Source organism: Pelophylax lessonae (genome assembly GCF_965119305.1).
Source record: "Pelophylax lessonae genome assembly, chromosome: 4".
Taxonomy (NCBI): domain Eukaryota; kingdom Metazoa; phylum Chordata; class Amphibia; order Anura; family Ranidae; genus Pelophylax; species Pelophylax lessonae.
In genome coordinates, this window is record NC_138771.1 from 289,814,889 (window position 1) to 289,837,582 (window position 22,694).

Here is a 22,694-nt window from a genome sequence, read left to right on the forward strand (position 1 = left end):
GATCGGCTCTACTTGCCACACACTCTGACAGTGTGAGGGGAGGAGAGCCGATAAACAGCACTTCCTCATTTACATGTGACCGGCTGTGATTGGACACAGCTGATCACATGGGTAAAGAGCCTTGTTATTGGCTCTTTACCAAGATCGGGGTCACGCCCTGTCCTAGCAACACAGCGCGGCCACGATCACCACACTGTGCACGCCCAACAGGCGCGTGAGAGAGGCTGTTCTGGTGCGCCGTCATATGACGGCGTCCCAGAACGAGAGCCGCACCGCTCCGCCGCCATTTGACAGTGGGCGGGTGGCAAGTAGTTAAAATATATATTTCTGTATACTTTGTTATCACTGTTTATACATTCTCTGAATTGTTACTAAGTGATGCAATAATATAATATAGCGACATTCTAAATACACAGGTATTAGTTTTGCCTTAAAGTGTTACTAAACCAGGACCCTGCATTCACTATATCTGGTCTCTCACAGTACACAGAACATGGAAGTGTATTTACTTTAGGAAATATAAATTGCTAAATACCTTTTCTCATCAGCAGTATACAGTATAGTAGTCTTATGACTTCTATCAGTGTCTGGTTAAAGCTTATGGGAGAAGTTTTCATTCTACTCTGACTGTCCTATGAGGCTGCAGGACCTCTGACCCTCTGTTTGGACAGTGCTGATAGGCCCTGTGCTGATCACATGCACCCTCCCAAGAAGAAAAAACTTTGTATCAATAAACACCAAACTGAGCATGTGCACAATGCCCCCAAGGCTTCATATTATCAGGAGATGAATTGGTGGCCATGGAAGACGGGGAGGATCAGAGAAGACATGATCAAATAGACTTTTTCACAATATGCAGGATTAACCCCTTAGGTTCCACAGTGAGTATAACAAGCATGCTTTACTGCATATACAGACTGATTTTACTGTTATGTCACTTTAACTTATTTAAAAAAAAAAAAAGAAACAGCTGATATTGCATTATATCTTGACAACTTGTACAGGATAAACATGCAAAAACAAAGGAATAAATGGACCATTACATTTTATATTTATCTGTGTTTGCTTGGGCAGAACACAGTTGTAAATATAATTAATTCTATAACGAATAAATAATTTGTGTAAGAAATAAGCCCCGGCCTGTTTGATAAACAGTACACAATATTTAATGACATTTTATTTTCATCAGGATAATGCCATCAATATGCTGCAGAAATTCACCAATTATAATGAAACTGTTACAGCATTAATTAGACATAATATTGTGCCTAAATAAATATCAGTAAATCTATTAATAAACACTAATCAGAGGCCAAAACAACTCTGTTTGGGCAAGTTTGAAGCTCATTTGCTATGAAAGCCAAACAGCATCTCTCCAACTGGATTTCTGCCCATTCTTCCTAGTTTGAAGCCCTTTCCAAGCTTCGCTAATAAGTTAGAAGCCTGATGCCTACTTGGTCAACAAACTGAAACTGCTAAGCATTATTTTTGTGTGCAACATCTATTCTAATAAAATAATTGGTTCTGCTCCTGAAAAATTTAAAATACATAAAAACTGGTTTCACAAAATAAAAAATAAATAAATAAACTGTCACCAAATAATTTATTTTTATTTCTCATGACTGAGATCAGTTTTATTGTGAAAAAAAACTTGGATATGATTCATGTTTAACAGTGCATGTACAAGAATTCAGTACCAAGACAATATGTACTCTTCCATTGCTGCACTGCCATACTGAACCTCCTGCTTCACTACTTAGAGTTACTTACCTGGAAAAAAAGTATTTTGTTAGGAACTTTGGACTTTTCTCTGACTTTGCCTATCTGAATATTTCTTCACGGCCAGATCTAGTAGGTCAGTATAACAACCAAGCAACTATAATTTTTCCAAATAGCAAAGGAAACTCCTGTATCTTTTTAACTTTAGGGCAGGCCATTGACAAGTAGAAAAACCTATAATCCGTCAAACTAAAATCAAAATTTTATTTGCTTTTTCATGCAATTGTGCCATAATTTCAGAAGTTTTCAGGAATTTTTTGTTTCGGAATTTTCCCTGGGAAAACATTTTTTTTTCTTCATCTGCAGAAGTGATGCAATATATTTCAACCTCGTGGCCTAAAATATTAATAAACTGAGTTTATTAACCACTTCTGGACCAAAACCCTTAATGACCAGGCCATTTTTTGCGATTCGGCACTGCGTTAATCTAATGGACAATTGCGCAGTCATGCAATGCTGTACCCAAATAGAATTGATGTCCTTTGTTTCCCCACAAATAGAGCTTTCTTTTGGTGGCATTTGATTACCTGTGCGATTTTTATTGTTTGTGTTTTAAACAAAAAAACAGCGATAATTTTAAAAAAAAAAACAATATTTTTCACTTTCTGCTATAAAATATCCCCCCCCCCCAAAAAAAAAATTTAAAAATCAAATTTTTTCATCATTTTAGGCCAATTTGTATTCTGCTACATATTTTTGGTAAAAAAAAAAATCCCAAAAGTTATCGCGTCTACAAACTAGGGGAAAGATTGACGTCCTTTTTATTTTTTATTTTGTTTTTACTAGTAAAGGCGGTGATCAGCAATTTTTAGTGGGACTGCGACATAGCGGCGGACAGATCGGTCCCCTGACATTTTTGACACTTTTGGGGGGACCAGTGACATTACTACAGTAATCAGTGCTAAAACTATGTACTGTTACTGTACTAATGACACTGGCAGGGAATGGGTTAACCCAGGGGTGATCAAAGGGCTAAGTGTGAGTCTAGGGCATGTTTTCTAACTGTGTGGGGGATGGGCTTGTAATATCAACACAGAGATCTGTGTTCCCAAATAGCAGGAACACAGGGCTCTTTGTTGATAGCAGAGAGAACAATGGTCTGCTGTGTTTACAACAGCAGACCGCCGTTCTCTCTTCACGGGGAGTGATCGCAGGTGCCCAGTGGCAATCCAGGCTGCCGGCCGTGCCTCAGCTTCCCCGCTGGTGTGCGCCTCCGGCCCACAGATCGCTCCTGCAGACCACTGTACAGGTACAAAGATTAGCGGGTACCTGCCGACCTGCCACTACAGTGCCAAAACAGTGTTCACCAGTGCCCCATGGTGCCACTAAAGTGCTCATAAATGCCCTACGGTGCCACTACAGTGCTCATCAGTGCCATACGTTTCCACTACAGTGCCCTATTAGTGCTCATTAGTGCCACTACAGTGCCCATCAGGGAGTGCTCACCAGTCAGTGCCACCCTATTAGTGGATCCTCATCAGCGCTCATCAGTGCCGTAAAACTGTGTAAAAAAATGCGTTTTAATTTTCTTTCCTCATTTTTCAAAAATTTGTGGAAAAAAATATTCAAGAATCAAAAGACTAATTTTGTCTCATAGAATCTACATTGGGGTGTTTGCTTTCCAATATAGGGTAATGTTATGGGCATTTCCATTGTCCTGTTGCTCCAGTGCCTTCAAAAGGGTGATAGGTAGTCAAGAATTTAGATGTGTAATTTATGCTCCTAGAACAGCTGACAGTGCTCCTTGCATGTTGGGCCTTTGTATGTGGCTGTTAATATGACAATTTTGAAAAAAAAAAAAAAAATCTTAATTTTGCAAAGAATTGTAGGAAAAAAGGAAACTTCAAAAAGCCCACCATGCCTCTTACTAAATATTTTGGAATGTCTACTTTCCAAAAAGTGTTCATTTGGGGGGTATTAATACTTTCCTAGCTTGTTATGCCCCATACACACGTGCAGATTATCTGCAGACTTTTGTCTGCAGACTTACCTGTTCTATGTAGTGCAAGGGCCTGCCGGATTGCATACAAATTGAAAATGTTTAGGTTTGACCTCATATTATATGGTTTTGGTAAGTCTGCAGACAAAAGTCTGCAGATAATCTGCATGTGTGTATGGGGCATTAGTGTCTCAAGAAATCAGATAGGCAGTCAGTATATCAGATGTGATCAGGTGTGATCAATTTTCAATGATTGACAATATAGCTTGCAGACTTTATAACCTACACAAAGACCAAATAATATACACGTATTTGGGTTATTTGTACCAAAGATATATAGCAGTATAAATATTGGTCAAAAGTTATGAAGAAAAATTACTAATTTGCAAAATTTTATAACATAAATTAAGAAAATTGCATTTTTTTTACAAAACGTTCAGTCTTTTTTTGTTTATAGCACAAAAAATAAAAAACCCAGTGATAATTAAAAAAACACCAAAAGAAAGCTCTATTTGTTTGGAGAAAAGGACACACATTTTACATTGTTGCATGACTGAGTGAGTAATTGTCATTCAAAGTGTGAGAGCACTGAAAGCTGAAAATCGGCCTGGTTAGGAAGGGTGTATAGGTGCCCAGTGGGCAAGTGGTTAAAGTAAAGCTGTAAAATGGGGGCAATTCAAAAAGAGCATATGATGTAAAATGCCTAACCTTCTGGGAAAACCACATGTGAAAATGATTGGTAGATTTAGAGACATGGGCAGCTGAGGTTATATGCAAAACTTTCCTTTTCAAAAAGCTGGGCTTGGTCCAGGCCATCACACCTCCTGAGCCTCCTTATTGTTCTTTTATTGACCAATGGCCAGTAGGAAGGCTCAGGAGATGGGTAGGTGCAGAGGCAAATTAAAAGGGTTTCAGATAAAAGCTTAGATGTTCATATAACTTCAGCTGAAACATCATATGTGTTACTATAAGTTGCAACACCCAATACGTAGGTACATTACCTTACAAATATGTACAAAATATATAGGTGTTAAAAACTCTTGTAATGGAAATGTTTGACTTTGAAAGCCAAAAAAAAAAAAAAAAGAATGAAAAAACATATTTGTCATCACTGCTGCTTAGAAAAATCTAAAATTCTTGCTGCTGTTATAATAACTAAGGATGATCGAACTTTTGAAAAGTTCGGTTCGGCCAGAACATCCGAACTTCCCGAAAGTTCGGCCCGGATTTCAGAACCACATTGAAATCAATGGGACCCGAACTTCGGTAATCAAAAGACACCATTTTGAAGCCCCAAAACCCAATAAATGCCCCTAAAAAGTGCCTAGGGTTCTGGGTCATGCCCCATTAACTATTAATCACACAAAAAAAAAAGTTCTTAAAAATTGTCATTTTTGATAAAAAAGCCAATTATTGAAAAAATTAAAAAAAAAAAAAAGAGAGAGAGATTTTTTGATTTTGATTTTGACTTTGGATTTAGTATCTGGGGGGTCTAAAATGTGTGCATGTGAAGTTTCAGCTCTGTAGCATGTCCAGAACCATGAAAAAAAAATAATTTTTCAGTAGAACAGGGATGTGGTTTGGGAGCCTCTTTTAACTTTAACACTTATATGATCTTTTTTTCTGGTTCTGGACATGCTACAGAGCTGAAACTTCACAGGTACACCTTTTAGACCCCCAGACAAAAAATCACACAAAAAAAGTTCTTAAAAATTGTCATTTTTGATAAAAAAAGCCAATTATTGAAAAATTAAAAAAAAAATACATTTTTTTGATTTTTACTTTGGATTTAGTATCTGGGGGGTCTAAAAGGTGTACATGTGAATTTTCAGCTCTGTAGCATGTCCAGAACCATGAAAAAAAAAAAGATAAATTTTCAGTAGAACAGGGATGTGGTTCGGGAGCCTCCTTTAACTTTAACACCTATATGATCTTTTTTTCTGGTTCTGGACATGCTACAGAGCTGAAACTTCACAGGTACACATTTTAGACCCCCCAGACACAAAATCACACAAAAAAAGTTCTTAAAAATTGTCATTTTTGATAAAAAAGCCAATTATTGTACTGTGCACATCAGAACTTGTGCACAGTACCACTATACACAAGTTAAGATGTTTTGCCTGCCTCAAAAGAACCCCAAAAAATGCCAAAAAAACGCTAGCGTCAAAAAAAAAATGCCCAGGTGTGTTTTTGCTGGCATTTTTTGGGGGGTTTTGGAGGCAGGCAAAACATCAGACCTTGTGCACAGTACCACTATACACAAGTTCAGATGTTTTTCCTGACTGCAAAGAACCCAAAAAAATGCCTTCCTGTGCTTAAAGTTTTCTAATACAAACAATCTTTTTTTTTTCTGGTTCTGGACATGCTACAGAGCTGAAACTTCACATGTACACTTTTTAGACCCCCCAGATCTGAAACCAAAAGTAAAAATCAAAAAATCTTTTTCTTTTTTTTAATTTTTTTTTAAATTTTTCAATAATTTGGCTTTTTTATCAAAAATGATTTTTTTTGTGTGATTTTGTGTCTGGGGGGTCTAAAAGGTGTCTAAAAGGTGTACCTGTGAAGTTTCAGCTCTGTAGCATGTCCAGAACCCCCAAAAAAAGATCATATAAGTGTAAAAGAGGGGTCCCACCATCCCTGCTCTACTGAAAAATTATCTTTTTTCTGGTTCTGGACATGCTACAGAGCTGAAACTTCACATGTACACTTTTTAGACCCCCCAGACACTAAATCCAAAAAAAGTCATGCCTGCCTCCAAAAATGCCCGATAAATGCAAGAAAAAACGCAGTAGAGAAGCCGTATTCCTGTTCTAATAAAAATTATAAGAAAATGCTAATTTTTTTTTATATTATTTATTTATATATTATTTTTCAATAATTGGCTTTTTTATCAAAAATTACAATTTTTAAGAACTTTTTTTGTGTGATTTTGTGTCTGGGGGGTCTAAAAGGTGTACCTGTGAAGTTTCAGCTCTGTAGCATGTCCAGAACCAGAAAAAAAAAGGATTGTTTGTATTAGAAAACTTTGAGCACAGGAATATGGCTTCGCTGCTGTAACACCTTGCCGGTTTCAAAGCAGGCATTTTTTTGGGTTCTTTGCAGTCAGGAAAAACATCTGAACTTGTGTATAGTGGTACTGTGCACAAGTTCAGATGTTTTGCCTGCCTCCAAAACCCCCCAAAAAATGCCAGCAAAAACACACCTGGGCATTTTTTTTTTTTGACGCTGGCGTTTTTTTGGCATTTTTTTGGGTTCTTTTGAGGCAGGCAAAACATCTGAACATGTGTATAGGGGGTATATATAGACATATATGTCTGAATATATACCCCTAGACATATATAGGTGTGATAGTAGCAGAAATATATTCCTGTAAATGATTTCATTAGCGCAAGCATTTATTTCTGCTACTATCACACCTATATATGTCTAGGGGTATATATTCAGACATATATGTCTATATATACCCCTACACATGTTCAGATGTCATGTCTGACATCAAACATGTCCTCAAAAAAGCACTGGCAGTGGCAGCCCCTGCAGCATAAAAAATGCTTGCTGGTGAGAAGCCATATTCCAGTTACAGAGCTATTCAGAGAAATGATCATTTCTCTATAGCGGTCACCCTGCTATGGAAGGGTTTTGTCACCCTGCCATAGCAGTCACTGCCAGTTAACCCTACACTACACTACGGTCCCCTTACACTTAACACTTTCCCTACAGAAACTCAATTTTTGAAGCTAACTTAAGTGTAAAGGAGCACTCTAACTACACTAGATATCCCTTTCCTCGCACTAAAAATAGCTAAATGACACTTTTAAAGTAAAATTAACAGAACTGCTTCCATTCTCTTCCATGTCCAGTATAACAATGCTAGGAATATGGCGGGGGCGATCTTATATACTGGGGGGCGTATTCACTAATGATTGGTCTAGGGACCCCCTAGTCACTCCAATCACATTCCTAGCATTCTCCTGCCCCCTCAATTGGCTTTTGCTAATGGTTCTGGTCCAATCATGGGCTTTTAAAGCCCATTTCCTGAAGCATTGCATTTTGGGCGGTTCTGGTTGCCGAATTCCGAACTTTTTGGGCAAAAAGTTCTAAATTCGGCCGAACCTCGAACACCCAATGTTCGGGCCGAACCGATGGTGGACCCGAACCGTTTGATCATCCGTAATGATAACGTGCATATATAAAAGAAAGAGGGCTTGGCTGTACAGGTCTTGGGTTACAATGGCAAATAAAAGTGAGTTTAGCATCATCTTTTCCGAAATACAATAAAACGTTCTAACCAAATCTATAGATCTTCCTTGCTACCTACCATGCTCCACGTTTGCCAGTACATAACAGATGCACTTTACTTTTTATTAATGTTTGTAAGCATAGATAGTTTCTATACTGGTCCATTCAAGTGAATCAGTAGACACCAATACAGAATAAAGAGAACATGTGCTCTTAAAATGATTATATTCTTTTTGTTTGTTTGTTTTAGGTTTACCGGTACATGCATGAAACTATTCCTATAAATGGCTGTCCAGAATTCCGCGCTCGGGCTACAGCAAAGGTAGGATACTAAGCTTAGTGTCATATATGTTAATATAATGACTAATAAAATATCCAATCTGTATTTATTCAAAGCCCAGCAATATCATATTTGTATGCTTTTCAAGATCTGGATCCACACCATTGACTACTCCAATGAGTTAAATAGCTTTCATATCACAGTCATCAATCCAAAGAAAATCATTATATACCATTAAATAATTTACCTAATTAATAGTTAAAATAGATAATGTAGCATGTAGCGAAAGAGGCTTTACTGTTGAAAATCTGTTGTAAAAGAGGAACTGATACATAATATTTGAAAAGATTTATTTTAGCACTCAGGTTACAGAGTCTATAATAGGCTAGCTTTAGTTCAACCACATACAAAATTTATAGTGAGATCCAAGAAAAATAATAATTATTTGATCAAAAGTAAGGGGATGAGAACAAATTTAAATTATTATCATTAGGAAAAGTATGATAAGTATGATAAGTTGACAAGGCTTCTTCCTTTTGAATCTAATAAAAATCACCACCTGCCATGAATATGGTGGGTCATGTGTGTCAGCACAGCCAGTGGAAAGTTCTCACTGTTATGTAGGCTCTAGAAGTGCCTAGTTTTTACAGGAGCACCCGATGGTGGTGATGAAAGATCCTGCAAAACAATTCCAATTGTCTGACACCTCAGAATTGCCTGGCTAGGGATAATTAGCAATTCATACTCGACCAAGCAACATACCAAATAGGGAGAGTCGTGGTCAGGTCAGACCAAAGCTGGTGGCAGATAAGCCCAATCAAAGAATCAGACAAATAGTCAGGCTATCTCAAGCCAGAACGGGGTAGGAGAAGAAAAGCAGCGCCACCTCAGTGTAGATTAAAAGGTTATTTATTACATAAAAACAACGTAGTAACTCACACAGAGGAAATCGTTGATCAGCAAATGGTAATAGTTCTTCTGCAACACTGCAGGGATGTTCGGGAAGTACACTGTGGCGGCCGTGGTCCTGGCTGAACATATCAAGGGATAAGTGAGACGATTTAGTTGTCAAAAAACAAGCCAATGTTAAACAAAGAGCGCAGGCGTGGTAGGGGGATGAGTCACAGGTACCCTTTTTTAGACACCGGGGTGTACTGAGCCAGACATAAAGTGGACCTGTACTCAAAAAAAGTAAAGATTGTATAGTTATACAGAAGACCTAGAAATGTTTATTTTGCCTGAGCAGGACCCTGAAAAAACTACATTTTGTCCAAAATTTCTCTTTAAAAAAAAAAGCTGTGCACTTTCTGTACCTTTTGAGTTTAATAGCTGTGTATATGCAGTATAAGATTCTAAGGCACTGTATGCCTAAGACTGCTAATTTCGCAAGATATGGAATGAGATGTAGTGATGTCACTACTGTGCTGCTCATTGTTCTCCTTGCTGGAAGGAAAGCTGCAGTTCCTTCTGTGAATTTGTACTTTCTAAACCTTTCCTGCTGCTTGATTATTGCTCCATCAGTCAATAGGCAAATAAAAATTAGAGGGAAAACGGAGCTCCGATAATGCGTCGCCGTAGCGTCCCGCATGACCGCCAGGAGTGACGTCAGGATCCCAGGACCCACGAGTGCCAGCGTTCCACCAGCTGACAGGGAGCCCGCAGACACCACCAAGGCCGTCCCTGCACAAACGGAGGAACCCCCCTGCCGCTCTCATTGGGAAAGACTGCTTCCACCACCAGGACCCGCTCCAGTTATGCCCCTGATGATCAACATTTCTTGACTAACTGCCTCTCATTCACCGACAAAATGTGAGTGTGTTACTGCTGCACATACTTCAACAAATATCTTGCTGCACTTAGAAGGCGCTGCGCTGTTTTCCCTCTTGTCTCCCCCCAGAGATCACTTCTGTCTCTTTCGCCGGCAGCCACTACAGTGGACAGCTTCCCCCTGAACTTTGGGGGCCCCCTACCCCCGGTTGTTTCATTTTCCCCCTCCTCCCCCCTCCTCCGGGTCCCCAGGACCAGTCCTAACTGAGACCTCTTCTTGCGGCAATTTTCTACTCAACCAAATAAAAATTAGGCATACAAGAGTTGGCCCTGGGAGGCTTCCAAGCACAGCTCTTTCCGGGACACAGCTTTCCTCGCCTCGCCTCGCAATGCCTACAAAAGCCTCTGGACCCTGCACCACTCTAGGTAAAGGATCCTGGAGGCGATTGGCTACCAAACCATCATCCACAGGCTTCATTAAATGCTTCCTAGCAGTGGATGAAGGCAGCCCAAGCACGCAGAATGACTCCATACACCCACGCTGCCTCACCTCATGAGAACTTACCAGCATCTTCATTCGGATCTGAATGCATGGATGATCCCGGCTCCTCCACTGGCTTAGATATGTTATCCCTAATGCAGGGTCTTAAAAAAGAACTATCAGGGATGTCCCAGAGCCTAGAGAAGCCCATCAAAAAACAACTCACGGCTGAGAGATCTGACATCTCTCACTTGCTGATCTGAGTGGAAGAGCGACTCACAGGAGGAAGCCATAGGAGAGCTTCAGAACCGAGTTAACCCAGCTAACAGTTGCTCATCGCTCCACCTTATACAAACTTGGGGACCTAGAAAACAGGAATTACCGCAACAATTTGCATATGAGAGTTCTATCAGAAGCCCCTAAAGATGACGATTTCGAAGACACGGTCCAAGGAATTTTAAACACCATCCTTGGGAGATCCGCCACTGAACCATTACGGTTTGACTGTATACACAGTGCACTTCTCCCGCTAAATTTATCCTCAGACCAACCACAAGATGTGATTTGCAGATTACACTATTTTGAAGATAGGAATGCCATCATGGTAAAATTGCGAGGCACTCCAGCTTTTGATTTTGATGGCGCTGCTCTCAATATATACCCTGACTTGTCTAAAGGAACCCTGGAATGCCGAAAAAGCCCTCATACCTCTTCTCGATCAGATCTGGTCCAAAGGTGCCACATATAGATGGGGTTTTCCTTCATGCCTCATCGCCACTAAAAATGGGCGCTCTTCTACGCTGCAATTTCCAGAAGACCTCCCAGCCTTCTGTCACAATCTCAATATGACACCAATGGAGCTCCCAGGTTGGCCTGACTCCATCCCTGTTTTTTCCGTCATTCCTGATTTCCACTGGTGCAAGACTCCTTCTAATAAAAAGCGCTTCTCTATCCCTGGATCTACCAAGAAAAATGGGTGAGGTAATTATGTTCTTACCCCTTTAGCATTACCTGAGTACTCTTGACACTGACACCTGAAATCTCACCATTTTCTGACTTTCTTTGACCCCTCCTGCGATTTGTAGTATGCAGAGTACCCAGATCTTCACATTTAACGTTCTTAACACTGGTTAATTTTTTTTACTGTTTATCTTTAATTGCCTTAAGTTGTTACTGGAATTGCTCGTATGTTTCTTTCTGTTTTACAGCTGGGCATCGAACGGAACTATCTGCCCCACTGTTCGATGTGTCCCATTTCTAGACCTCCTTTTGGGGTCGATGTGCTTGAGCAGCCCTTCCACATTTCTGGCTGGACCACAAGTGCTGTCCTGGCTGGCTGCTCGATCTCACCCTCCCCACAGGAAACGTAGCAAGCGTGAAATGTATATGACTCCCACACAAATTGTTTGTACTTCATTTGGGTTTTTAATGTATTTTTTTTTCACTTCCCCCCCCCCCACCCCCACCTTTTCCCTTCTCCCTTCCTATCTATCCCACCCGTAGATCAACAGATCAACACTGATGACTTTATAAACTAAGGGATCATGCTCTGATATCCCAATGGTGACCTTTAATGTCTTTTTCTATAATGTCAGGGGCCTGAACTTTGCCACTAAAAGACACCAAATTTTGGGAGAAAATAAAAGTTCAGCCTGTTCTATCGCTTACTTACAGGAGACTAACCTAACTCACCACACTCCTGCTAGAATTTTTTCTCCTAACTTCCCAGTCTGGTACTACAGCCTCTCTGACACTAACAAAGCCAAAGGAGTGGCCATGGGTTTCGGTAAGCGCATGTCCTTTCAATTTGAAGAAATGCTAGCTGATGATTATGGTTGTTTCCTTTTTCTTAGAGGGTATAGGTAACACCCAATGCACATTGGCTAAAATAAAATTGTCCTAACCACAGTCAACCCACCTTCATGTCCAGGGTACTGTCAAAATTGACAGATTTTGCCAAGGTAGTTATCATTTTAGCTGGTGATATTAATATACCAGATTAGATCCCATTATGGACATGTCTCAAGGACGCTCCTCCATCCTCTTCAAATGTTTGTCCTTTATTAAGAAATGACTACACAACATGCAATTGATAGATTTTTGTCGTTCACTTCATCCTAAAGCTAAGTATCATTCATACTACCCCAAAACCCACAATTCCTACTCGAGATATGATAATATCTTTTATAGATCTTTTTCATCTCCCTCTCCTGCGCTCGACCTCTGTTGGTACTGCTTCTATCTCTGACCATGCACCTGTCTCCATTAAATTGACTTTGCCCTCTTTGCCCCTTCACTATAACAACTGGAAGCTGAATGATTTCCTCCTCTCTAACCCTACTGATGTTGCTGAGCTTACTTCAGCTTTGAAGCAATATTTTGTTGACAATACCTCTCCTGACACTACTCCCTCTCTGTTGTGGGAAGCTCACAAAGCCACAATGAGAGGAAAGTTGATAGAGCTTGGGCCACGTAAAAAGAGAGAACATGGTCAACAAATTAAGGAAACCATACAACAAGTCGCTGATCTTGAGAAGGCACATAAACTCTCTTTACACAGATCTCATCTTGAGAGCCTAACGTGGAAAAGACGGAAGAACCCAAAAACTTGCTAGATATTGATACAAAGAGATGTTCTCTTCTAGTGTCTCAGAAAGTTTATAAATGGAGTGATAAGCCTGGAACTAGCCTGTTCCCTACAGGCCAAAAAATCCTCTTCATTCATACTAAAGATTAAAACCCCCTCTGGGAAGCTGGCCCACACTTTCCCTCACATCGCTAAAATTTTTAGAGATTTTTATGCACAGTTATATAATGTACAGAACAATTTGGCCTCTTTACCTTTATCCAAAAAGCTTAATCGCCTCCTTCAATATCTTAAACAAGCAAAAGTTCCTAAACTTTCCCGGAAGCTTCTCAGAAGCCTAGAAATGGACTTCTTTGTAGAAGAATTCTATAAAGCCCTGAAATCCACAATTGGAAAAGACCCAGTTACCGATGGCTACACAGTTCTCTATTATAAAATGTTTGGTGACGAGCTGCTCCCCTACTTAAGATCCTATGCCAACTCCATTAACAAAAAGTCTGGCCTGCACCCAGAATCCCTCACTGCTCACATCTCCGTTATCCCCAAACCTGGTAGGGATCCCTCTTGCTGTGGCAGTTACCGCCCTATTTCCTTACTTAACGTAGATGTAAAATTATTCGCAAAAGTAATGGCTACTAGATTTCTACCCCTTTATCCCAAAATGGAATACAGCCGATCAAATGGGATTTATACTGAACTGTGAAGCCCAAGACAACTCCTTACGTTTCCCTATCTCTTATACACTTTGTTCGGGGTTATTTCAAGCCCACCCTCCTTCTATCAACTGATGCTGAGAAAGCATTCGATAGGGTGGACTGGGACTATTTCCTGACAACCTTACGTTTTTTATAACCCCATAAATATGCTGCCTATGCAGACGATATCCTATTTTAAATTCATCAACTGCACATTTCCCTCCCAAATCTTATGTCAGCCTTTCACACATTTCAATCAATATTTAACTTTAAAATTAACATGGCCAAATCAGAAATCCTTAATATTAATGTTCCCTGCTCAGTTGTATCTACTTTGCAACTCTTCTTTCTCTTGCGTTGGCAGCAGCACACTCTTAAATACCTAGGTATTCACCTGATACCACATCTTACTAAATTATTCAAACATACCTATATAGCTCTGCTGAACAGCGTAAAATCAGACCTTAGTAGATGGTCTTCATTATCCCACTCTTGGCTAGGGAAAGTAAACATCATAAAAATGAACATCCTACCACGCATTTTATTTACATTCCAAATGTTGCCATTGGGTGTGCCTGTGGGGTTTTGCCCTATATTACAGACCATAATCTCACAATTCATATGGAAGGGGAAACACCCCAGGTTATCTATGTCAATACTATATCGATCCAAAAGATCTGGAGGTTTAGACCTCTCTGATTTCAAGGTTTACTATCATGCTGTAGCTCTATCTAGAATATCAGACGGGACGTACACAAGCAATGCAAAACTTTGGGTTCAACTAGAATCCACCCTGTGTGAAATGAATTTTTCAACAATAACCTGGATACCCCGCTCCTCAAGGGACATGGCTTCCATGGCCTCACTGCTCACCTACTCTACTCCGGATATTTAGGACTCGATACACAAGTGGTCATTAAATTCAGCCCTTATGTCACTTCTAAACCTTAACTTTTCCTCCCTGGTTCCATGGACCCTGGATTTAAATCATGGAACCTAGATGGCCCTTTATTATTGCACCACGTTCTCCATAACCATAGAATTAAACCACTACAATGCACATATTTGGTAAACAGTGGCGGCCTGTCTATAGGGGGTGCAGGGGCGGCGCCCCCCCCCCAATCCGTGGCCAGAAAAAAAAGATAAAAAAAATTCAATTTTCAGCCCACTAGGGGCACCGGACCTAAGGGTGGGTATGGGGGGGGTGGGGTTTTCACCCCACGTCGGGCGGGCAGAGGCGCCGATTGGCAGCCTTCTGGGGGTCATCGGGGCACAGAACAATGCGCCCCGACACTCCCCACTTTTGTGATGTCCTGGCTGTGATTGGACCAGACTCCAGCCTGGACCAATCACACAGGAGGACATCCTGGGACCTGGTAAAGTGATGCGTGGGGGCGGTGCGTGCGCCAGTCCCGGCGTCACGTGATCACCTTCCCGCTCCCCGGCGCCGTCAGATAGCAGAGAGGAGAGCCGCCGCCGCGCATGAGGATTCTAATCGGAATCGGAGGAAGAAGAGAGTGTCCAGTTCCAGTTCGTCTCCAGTGAGTGACCACCGCACCACCAGTCTACACTTCTTCAGTCCGCATCCGCACTTCCGCAGACCAGAGAGTGTAGTCCCGCCGCCGCCCCGGGCTGATTAAGAGCAGCACGCCACACAGGTCACCGTCCGTGACTAGTGAGGTAAGTGTTCAAGTGATGCCTCAGGGGGGGCCCGGCCCACACACTGTTAGGTTTCTCCTGACCTATTTTTTGGTATGGTGTCTGGTCATGAACATATGAGTGAGGATGGACTCACTACATTGGGGGCACGCACGCTGATCTCTGCATTGGGGACATGTATGCTGGTCACTACATTGGGGGCACGCACGCTGATCTCTGCATTGGGGGCATGTATGCTGGTCACTACATTTGGGGCACGCACGCTGATCTCTGCATTGGGGGCATGTATGCTGGTCACTACATTGGGGGAATGGTATGCTGGTCACTGCATTGGGGGCATGTACGCTGGTCACTGCATTGGGGGCATGTATGCTGGTCACTGCATTGGGGGCATGTATGCTGGTCACTGCATTGGGGGCATGTACCCTGGTCACTGCATTGGGGACATGCATGCTGGTCACTGCATTGAAGGGGGCACGCACACTGATCTCTGCATTGGGGGCATGTATGCTGGTCACTGCATTGGGGGCATGTACTCTGGTCACTGCATTGGGGGCATGTACGCTGGTCACTGCATTGGGGGCATGTATGCTGGTCACTGCATTGGGGGCATGTACGCTGGTCACTGCATTGGGGGCATGTTTGCTGGTCACTGCATTGGGGGCATGTATGCTGGTCACTGCATTGGGGGCATGTATGCTGGTCACTGCATTGGGGACATGCATGCTGGTCACTGCATTGAAGGGGACACGCACACTGATCTCTGCATTGGGGGCATGTATGCTGGTCACTGCATTGGGGGCATGTACGCTGGTCACTGCATTGGGGGCATGTACGCTGGTCACTGCATTGGGGGCATGTATGCTGGTCACTGCATTGGGGGAATGGTATGCTGGTCACTGCATTGGGGGCATGTACGCTGGTCACTGCATTGGGGGCATGTATGCTGGTCACTGCATTGTGGGCATGTACGCTGGTCACTGCTTTGGGGGCATGTATGCTGGTCACTGCATTGAAGGGGGCACACACGCTGATCTCTGCATTGGGGGCATGTATGCTGGTCACTGCTTTGGGGGCATGTATGCTGGTCACTGCTTTGGGGGCATGTACGCTGGTCACTGCTTTGGGGGCACGTACGCTGGTCACTACATTTGGGGCACGCACGCTGATCTCTGCATTGGGGGCATGTATGCTGGTCACTACATTGGGGGAATGGTATGCTGGTCACTGCATTGGGGGCATGTACGCTGGTCACTGCTTTGGGGGCATGTATGCTGGTCACTGCATTGGGGGCATGCACGCTGATCTCTGCATTGGTTGAATGGTATACTGGTCACTGCATTGAAGGGGGCATGTATGCTGGTCTCTGCATTGGGGGCATGTACGCTGATCTCTGCATTGAAGGGGGCATGTACGCTGGTCACTGCATTGAAGGGGGCATGTACACTGGTCACTGCATTGAAAGGGGGCACGCTGGTCACTGTGCATTGAAAGGGGGCACGCTGGTCACTGTGCATTGAAATGGGGCACACTGGTCACTCTGCATTGAAAGGGGGCACGCTGGTCTCTCTGCATTGAAAGGGGGCACACTATACCTTAATTACTGAAGGCCCCTTTCACACTTTTGCAACCTCAAAGTCACGCAATTTTTTACAGCGTTTTTTTGCCGCAAAGCAATGCCTATTACATTTTTCTGTTTGCGCCCCCCCCTAAAATTTTGAGCACCAGCAGCCACTGTTGATGAACTTGCCTGGCTATCCAATCATTTTGTCCGGTTGTCCTACAACATATTCGTGTGATTACTAGGACCTTGCTTCCCTTTACCCCTTGGGCAGTATTGATTCTTTTTACTACAGAACCAGTTGGCCCATACAAATGTTTCATTATACCACACCTTAATGCAACCAAAGCGCTCATCCCCACATTATGGGGTCAACCTGCGTCCTCACTCTATCCAGTGGGTATGCAAAGTCGATTACATTTACCTCCTTGAGGAATTAACGTCTATCTCTAAAGGCAAAATTGAGAGCAATACTAAAATATGGGCCGACTGGTTCAAATTCAAATTTTCTTCACTGTATAATGAGATTCTCTCAGATTCCACAGACCGGTAACTTTGGAACATTCATAACACACTGCGATTAATAATGCTGGTACGCTTTCAGATTGTTTCTACCGACTGTTGATCTCACATTCCCTCCCACCCACATCCCTCCCTTCCCCTCTATTTTCCTCTTCTTTATACCCCTGCCTTCTCCTCCCTCTTATTCTTAAAATTCTGTAAATTTGTTTTTCCTTTGGTGTTTTTTTTTCCTCTCTCCATATTATAATGTACCACATAAGTCATCCTTATCTCCCTATTTAGAATCCAGGTATTACGCTCCACTCTTCACCATTTCATATGCCCTAACTAAATCCTGTTGGTTCTATTGTACTCTGAACTTTTTCTATTTCGTATTATACCTTACTTCTTTAAAACTATCCTGTTGCTGGTCAATTTGCACTACTGTATACTCTTCAGTATCTTACTTCTTAGAGTAAAGCTCCAGCCTGCGCTCTTTGTCTCTAGTAATTTGGGGTCCAATATTGCCCATTAAAATTGTCCTGTTGCTGGTCAATTTTACATTTCTGCATCATCTGCAATTTCTTAAAGTATAACTAAAGGCAACACTTTTTTTTTTAGTTTTGGTTAGAGTGCTTTTTAGAGGGATTTGAACGCTTGTTAGATTTTATTTCTGTCTGTGTCCCCATTAAGAAGATTCACCCTCTCTATTTGCCCTGTTCACTATTATCATTGAAAGTGAAAGTGAAAGTAAAAGAAAATCCCAAATTTTGGGTTGTCCCCAGAAAAGTAATAGAGAGGAATTCTTGGGTCCCAATGGGGACACTTGTTCTGGTGACCTGGAGGTCCCCAAGGACAGAGAGATTTCCTCTCACTTTCTGTTTGGCTATGCGACAGGAAGTGAAGGGAAATCTCCACAATGGGACAGATGGTGAAAAAAATCTGACAGGGGTTATAATCCTTCCTTGCTCTATCCAAAATGAAAAAAAAAGTGTTTAATTATTTAAATAAAACACTTGCATGCACTCTGTCTCTAGTATGTTTTCATTAATTGTCCCTGAATTAAGCTGTCCTTTCCATTGGCCAAGATTACACTGCCGTATTTTCTGCAGCATCTTAAGACCAGCCATACATGTTTCCTGCTAAACCAGCTGAGATTCAAACCATTAATTGGCAGGCTGAATGTACCAAGTTGATCGATCGATCAACTTATCTACACTATATTGCCAAAAGTATTGTGACATCTGCCTTTATACGCACATAAACTTTAATGGCATCCCAGTCTTAGTCCATAGGGTTCAGTATTGAGTTGGCCCACCCTTTGCAGCTATAATAGCTTCAACTCTTGTGCAGTCATTTTGGAACAGGAAGGGGCCATCCCCAAACTGTTCCCACAAAGTTGGGAGCATGACATTGTCCAACATGTCTTGGTTTGCTGACGCCTTAAGGGTCCTATTTACTGGAATTAAGGGGCCAAGCCAAACCCCTGAAAAACCCCATACCATAATCCTCTCTCCACCAAATGATTTGGACCAGTGCACAAAGCAAGGTCCATAAAGAGAGAGATGAGTGAGTTTGGGGTGGAGGAACTTGACTGGCCTGCACCTGTCCTGACCACAACCCAATAAAACACCTTTGGGATAACTGCGAGCCAGGCCTTCTCTTTTAACATCAGTGCTTGATCTCACAAATGCGCTTCTGGAAGAATGGTCAAACATTCCCATAGACAGACTCCTAAATCTTGTGGACAGCCTTCCCAGAAGAGTTTAAGCTGTTATAGCTGCAAAGGATGGGCAAACTCAATATTCAACTCTAGGGACTAAGATTGGGATGCCATTAAAAGTCATGTGTGCGTAAAGGCAGATGTCCATATACTTTTGACAATATAGTGCAGTGGTTCTCAACTAGGGTTCCTCCAGAGGTTGCTAGGGGTTCCTTGAGCAATGAGCAATTTCTGTCTCTCACATAAGTTCCCCTGACACCATTGATCTTTTTAGCTACCTGGAAGAAGGTAATTCTTCACAATGTTCACAAGTGTAAGGAGCATTGAGCCCACTGACCATTACACTAATATATCATGAGTTGTAAATATAGCCATTTTTAGCGGGGGTTCCCTGAGACCTGAAAATTATTTCAAGGGTTCCTATGTGTTGAAAAGGTTGAGAAAGGCTGATATAGTGTATACTTGCCTCCTATGGCAGAGTCCAGCTTCTCATTTTTTACCTTAACTAAAAATGACTAGCATCATTTAATGAGGAAAGGACAGACCACAAGTTCATATACTACTGTCAGGCAGGATTCTTAAAAAAAATAGACTAGTCTATAAAGAGACAGGATATTTTGTTTTATAGAGATGTAGTAACCTTGAAATAAGCCTTGAAATAATAAGATGGTCTAAGGTCTACATTCTGACACAGTGAAGATTTTAGTACTATATTCTTCTACAATTAGGTTTTTAGAAAAGAGTACCAACTGCAGAAATCTGTTAAAAGTATTGTTAAGTTTCAGTTGCGGAGGTTGCTATGAATAAGCATGATTGACACAACAATATAGACCTAATGGGACCTTGAAACTATTCAAATGAATATATGTTTCTGGTTCATAAAGAAAAACCTGGTTAGAGACATTTTGAATAAACCGAGACGGTTTTAATGTTAAGAACACAATTATAAAAGATTTTAATAACAGGCTGCACATTCCAGTAGTTCTGCCTTTTCGATGTAGAATTCCTAATAATCATAAAAATGAATGTTGAGAACATTTTTTGCATCAGAAGACTGTGGAGAAATTTAGTGTATGACAGAGCTTGACTATAAATCCCACACTGAAAGCTATAATTGGCAATTTTATAAAGTGATACATTTGCAATTATCTTAAAAAACATGAAGGCAGGATGAACGTTTATTGCTTGTTAATGAAGTATATCTAAATGTCATTGAATGTAAGTTTCCATAGTCCCACTGGCATACTTTCTTTTTTCTATAGTTTTCAAAAGCTTTTTAATAAAAGTCTAGATTTTCACTCAATTACTAGGGAACAGGTGCAGTACTGCCTTTGTTGGAAAAGACTCTTATCCTACATTTTTTATACATCTTCTCATTTCTTTGTTATTCTTGTACAGTAGCAGCACAGGAGCTCATTCAAAGTAGTCCAATGTTGCTCTGTGGTTTAAAACAATGTTTGAATGGAAATGAGCAATTGATCTGCCCTAAAGGATAAATGCACTTTTAAAGCATCTTAGATTTTTTTATAGCCAAGCAAATCAATCAACTTTGCAAATGTAACATTTCCTTTTCTTTTGCTGCTCTTAGTGAGTTGGACAAATCCTACCGGTTCAAATTGTGAGCACAAGCTACATGTTTCTTCAGTAATAACTTAATGACCACTGGTGGTCAGATCTAGGTTTCTTACTATTCTTAGCAATTAGCATGATCAGCAATTAGCATGATCTTGGAAGAAGAAATGTAAAATAATAAAAAATTGGCAACATGCAACACAAGCCAAGCATTTGTTAAGCCTAACAGATTCACCAACTCTTAAGAGCTTAGTAATTTATTATGTTATTAAATTTGAATGGAAGGGCAACTTTATTAAAATAAGCAGAATGAAACTAAAAATGCTGGGTCCTAAAATAGATTTTGGGTAGTTGAAAGACTCTCCTTTGCAGTTGATAGAAGACATTTCATACTCTGTTTCATATGTTGTATACTCACCCCTTCCCGTAACAGAAAGATAAAGAGATTTACTGGTAAAGGGGTCCCCATGCATCTCTGGAACTTTGCTGGTAGAAAGCTGTTAAGTAAATGAAAGTTTTTTTCCTAATACTGTTGATGTGCTGGCCTCACCCTCATTTATATTTGGATATGTAATGCCTTCATTGCCCTGAGGTTTATGAACCTCACAAAAGGTAACTAGTCAATTCAGCATTTCTACTCCTGGAAGAGGAACACCGCAAGGGACACGTGAAGTGACCTTTAGGCCCCATGCACACAGGGCGTCAGAAAAAACGAGCTGCAGAGCCACTTCTAATGCCAGGAAAAAGCAGCTGTAAAAACGTGCTTTCAGTATCTTTTTCCATTGGCGTTATTGCACGTTTGGCCACTTAGCTTTTAGCAGCGTTTTTTCTGCCTCCTTTCAAAATCAATGGATCCCTATTGATTTGAATGGAAGGTGCATCGCAAGTCGGATCAGAATGATCCGACTTCCGGTGTGACCTGCGCTGTGAGAATCTTGAGGGGGAACTCCACGCCAAAATGGGAAAAAAACGGCGTGAGATCCCCCCCCAAAATCCATACCAAACCCTTATCTGAGCATGCAGCCCGGCAGGCCAGGAAAGGGGAGGGGACGAGCGAGTGGCCCCACCCCCCCTGGACCATACCAGGCCACACGCCCTCAACATGGGGGGGTGTGGGTGCTTTGGGGCAGGGGGGGGCTCTGCACCCCCCACCCCAAAGCACCTTGCTCCCATGTTGATGAGGACAAGGGCCTCTTCCCGACAATCCTGGCCGGTGGTTGTGGGGGTGTGGCGGCAGGGGCTCATTGGAATCCGGAAGCCCCCTTTAACAAGAGGGCCCCCCAGATCCCGGACCCCCTCCCTATGTGAATGGGTATGGGGTACATTGTACCCCTACCCATTCACCTGATAAAAGGCAGCGTATGTAAATAATGACAGGAGACGTTTTGAAAAGTTTATTAAAAATCTTCATTCCGTCTTCTCCGCTCTGGTCTTCTCCTCTCTGCTCTTCTGCCATCCGCTGTTCTGCTCTTTTGCCCTTCTGCTCATTCGCCTCCTCTGGTCTTCTTCTTCCTCTGGTCCTCCTCCGACACTGTCCCCGGTGATTATGCCGGTCTCCAGTCTCTGCAGCTTGTTATATAGCCATTAGGGGCATGGCCTGGTGAAATCATCGGGAGGCCCCGCCCCCTTATGTCATGGATGATGTAGAACCCATTCACATAGGGAGGGGGTCCGGGATCTGGGGGGCCCCCTTGTTAAAGGGGGCTTCCAGATTCTGATGAGCCCCTGCCCGCAGACCCCCACAACCACTGACCAGGGTTGTCGGGAAGAGGCCCTTGTCCGAAGGGCCTGGTTTGGAACCTGGGGGGGACCCCCATGCAGTTTTTTTTCCCATTTTGGCATGGAGTTCCCCCTCAAGATTCTCACAGCGCAAGTCGCACCGCAAGTCGGATCATCCTGATCCGACTTGCG

At 42.0% G+C, this 22,694-nt stretch overlaps 1 protein-coding gene across 2 annotated transcripts in view; it reads left to right on the top strand.

Annotated features, from left to right (window-relative positions):
* LIN7A (lin-7 homolog A, crumbs cell polarity complex component) overlaps window positions 1-22,694 on the top strand; it is a 169,895-nt gene that overhangs the window by 109,395 nt on the left and 37,806 nt on the right. For both annotated transcript variants that reach the window (XM_082255187.1, XM_082255188.1), the window contains exon 3: window positions 8,208-8,279. In XM_082255187.1, coding sequence (XP_082111313.1) covers window positions 8,208-8,279 — 72 coding nt within the window. The remainder of the gene's footprint in view (window positions 1-8,207; window positions 8,280-22,694) is intronic.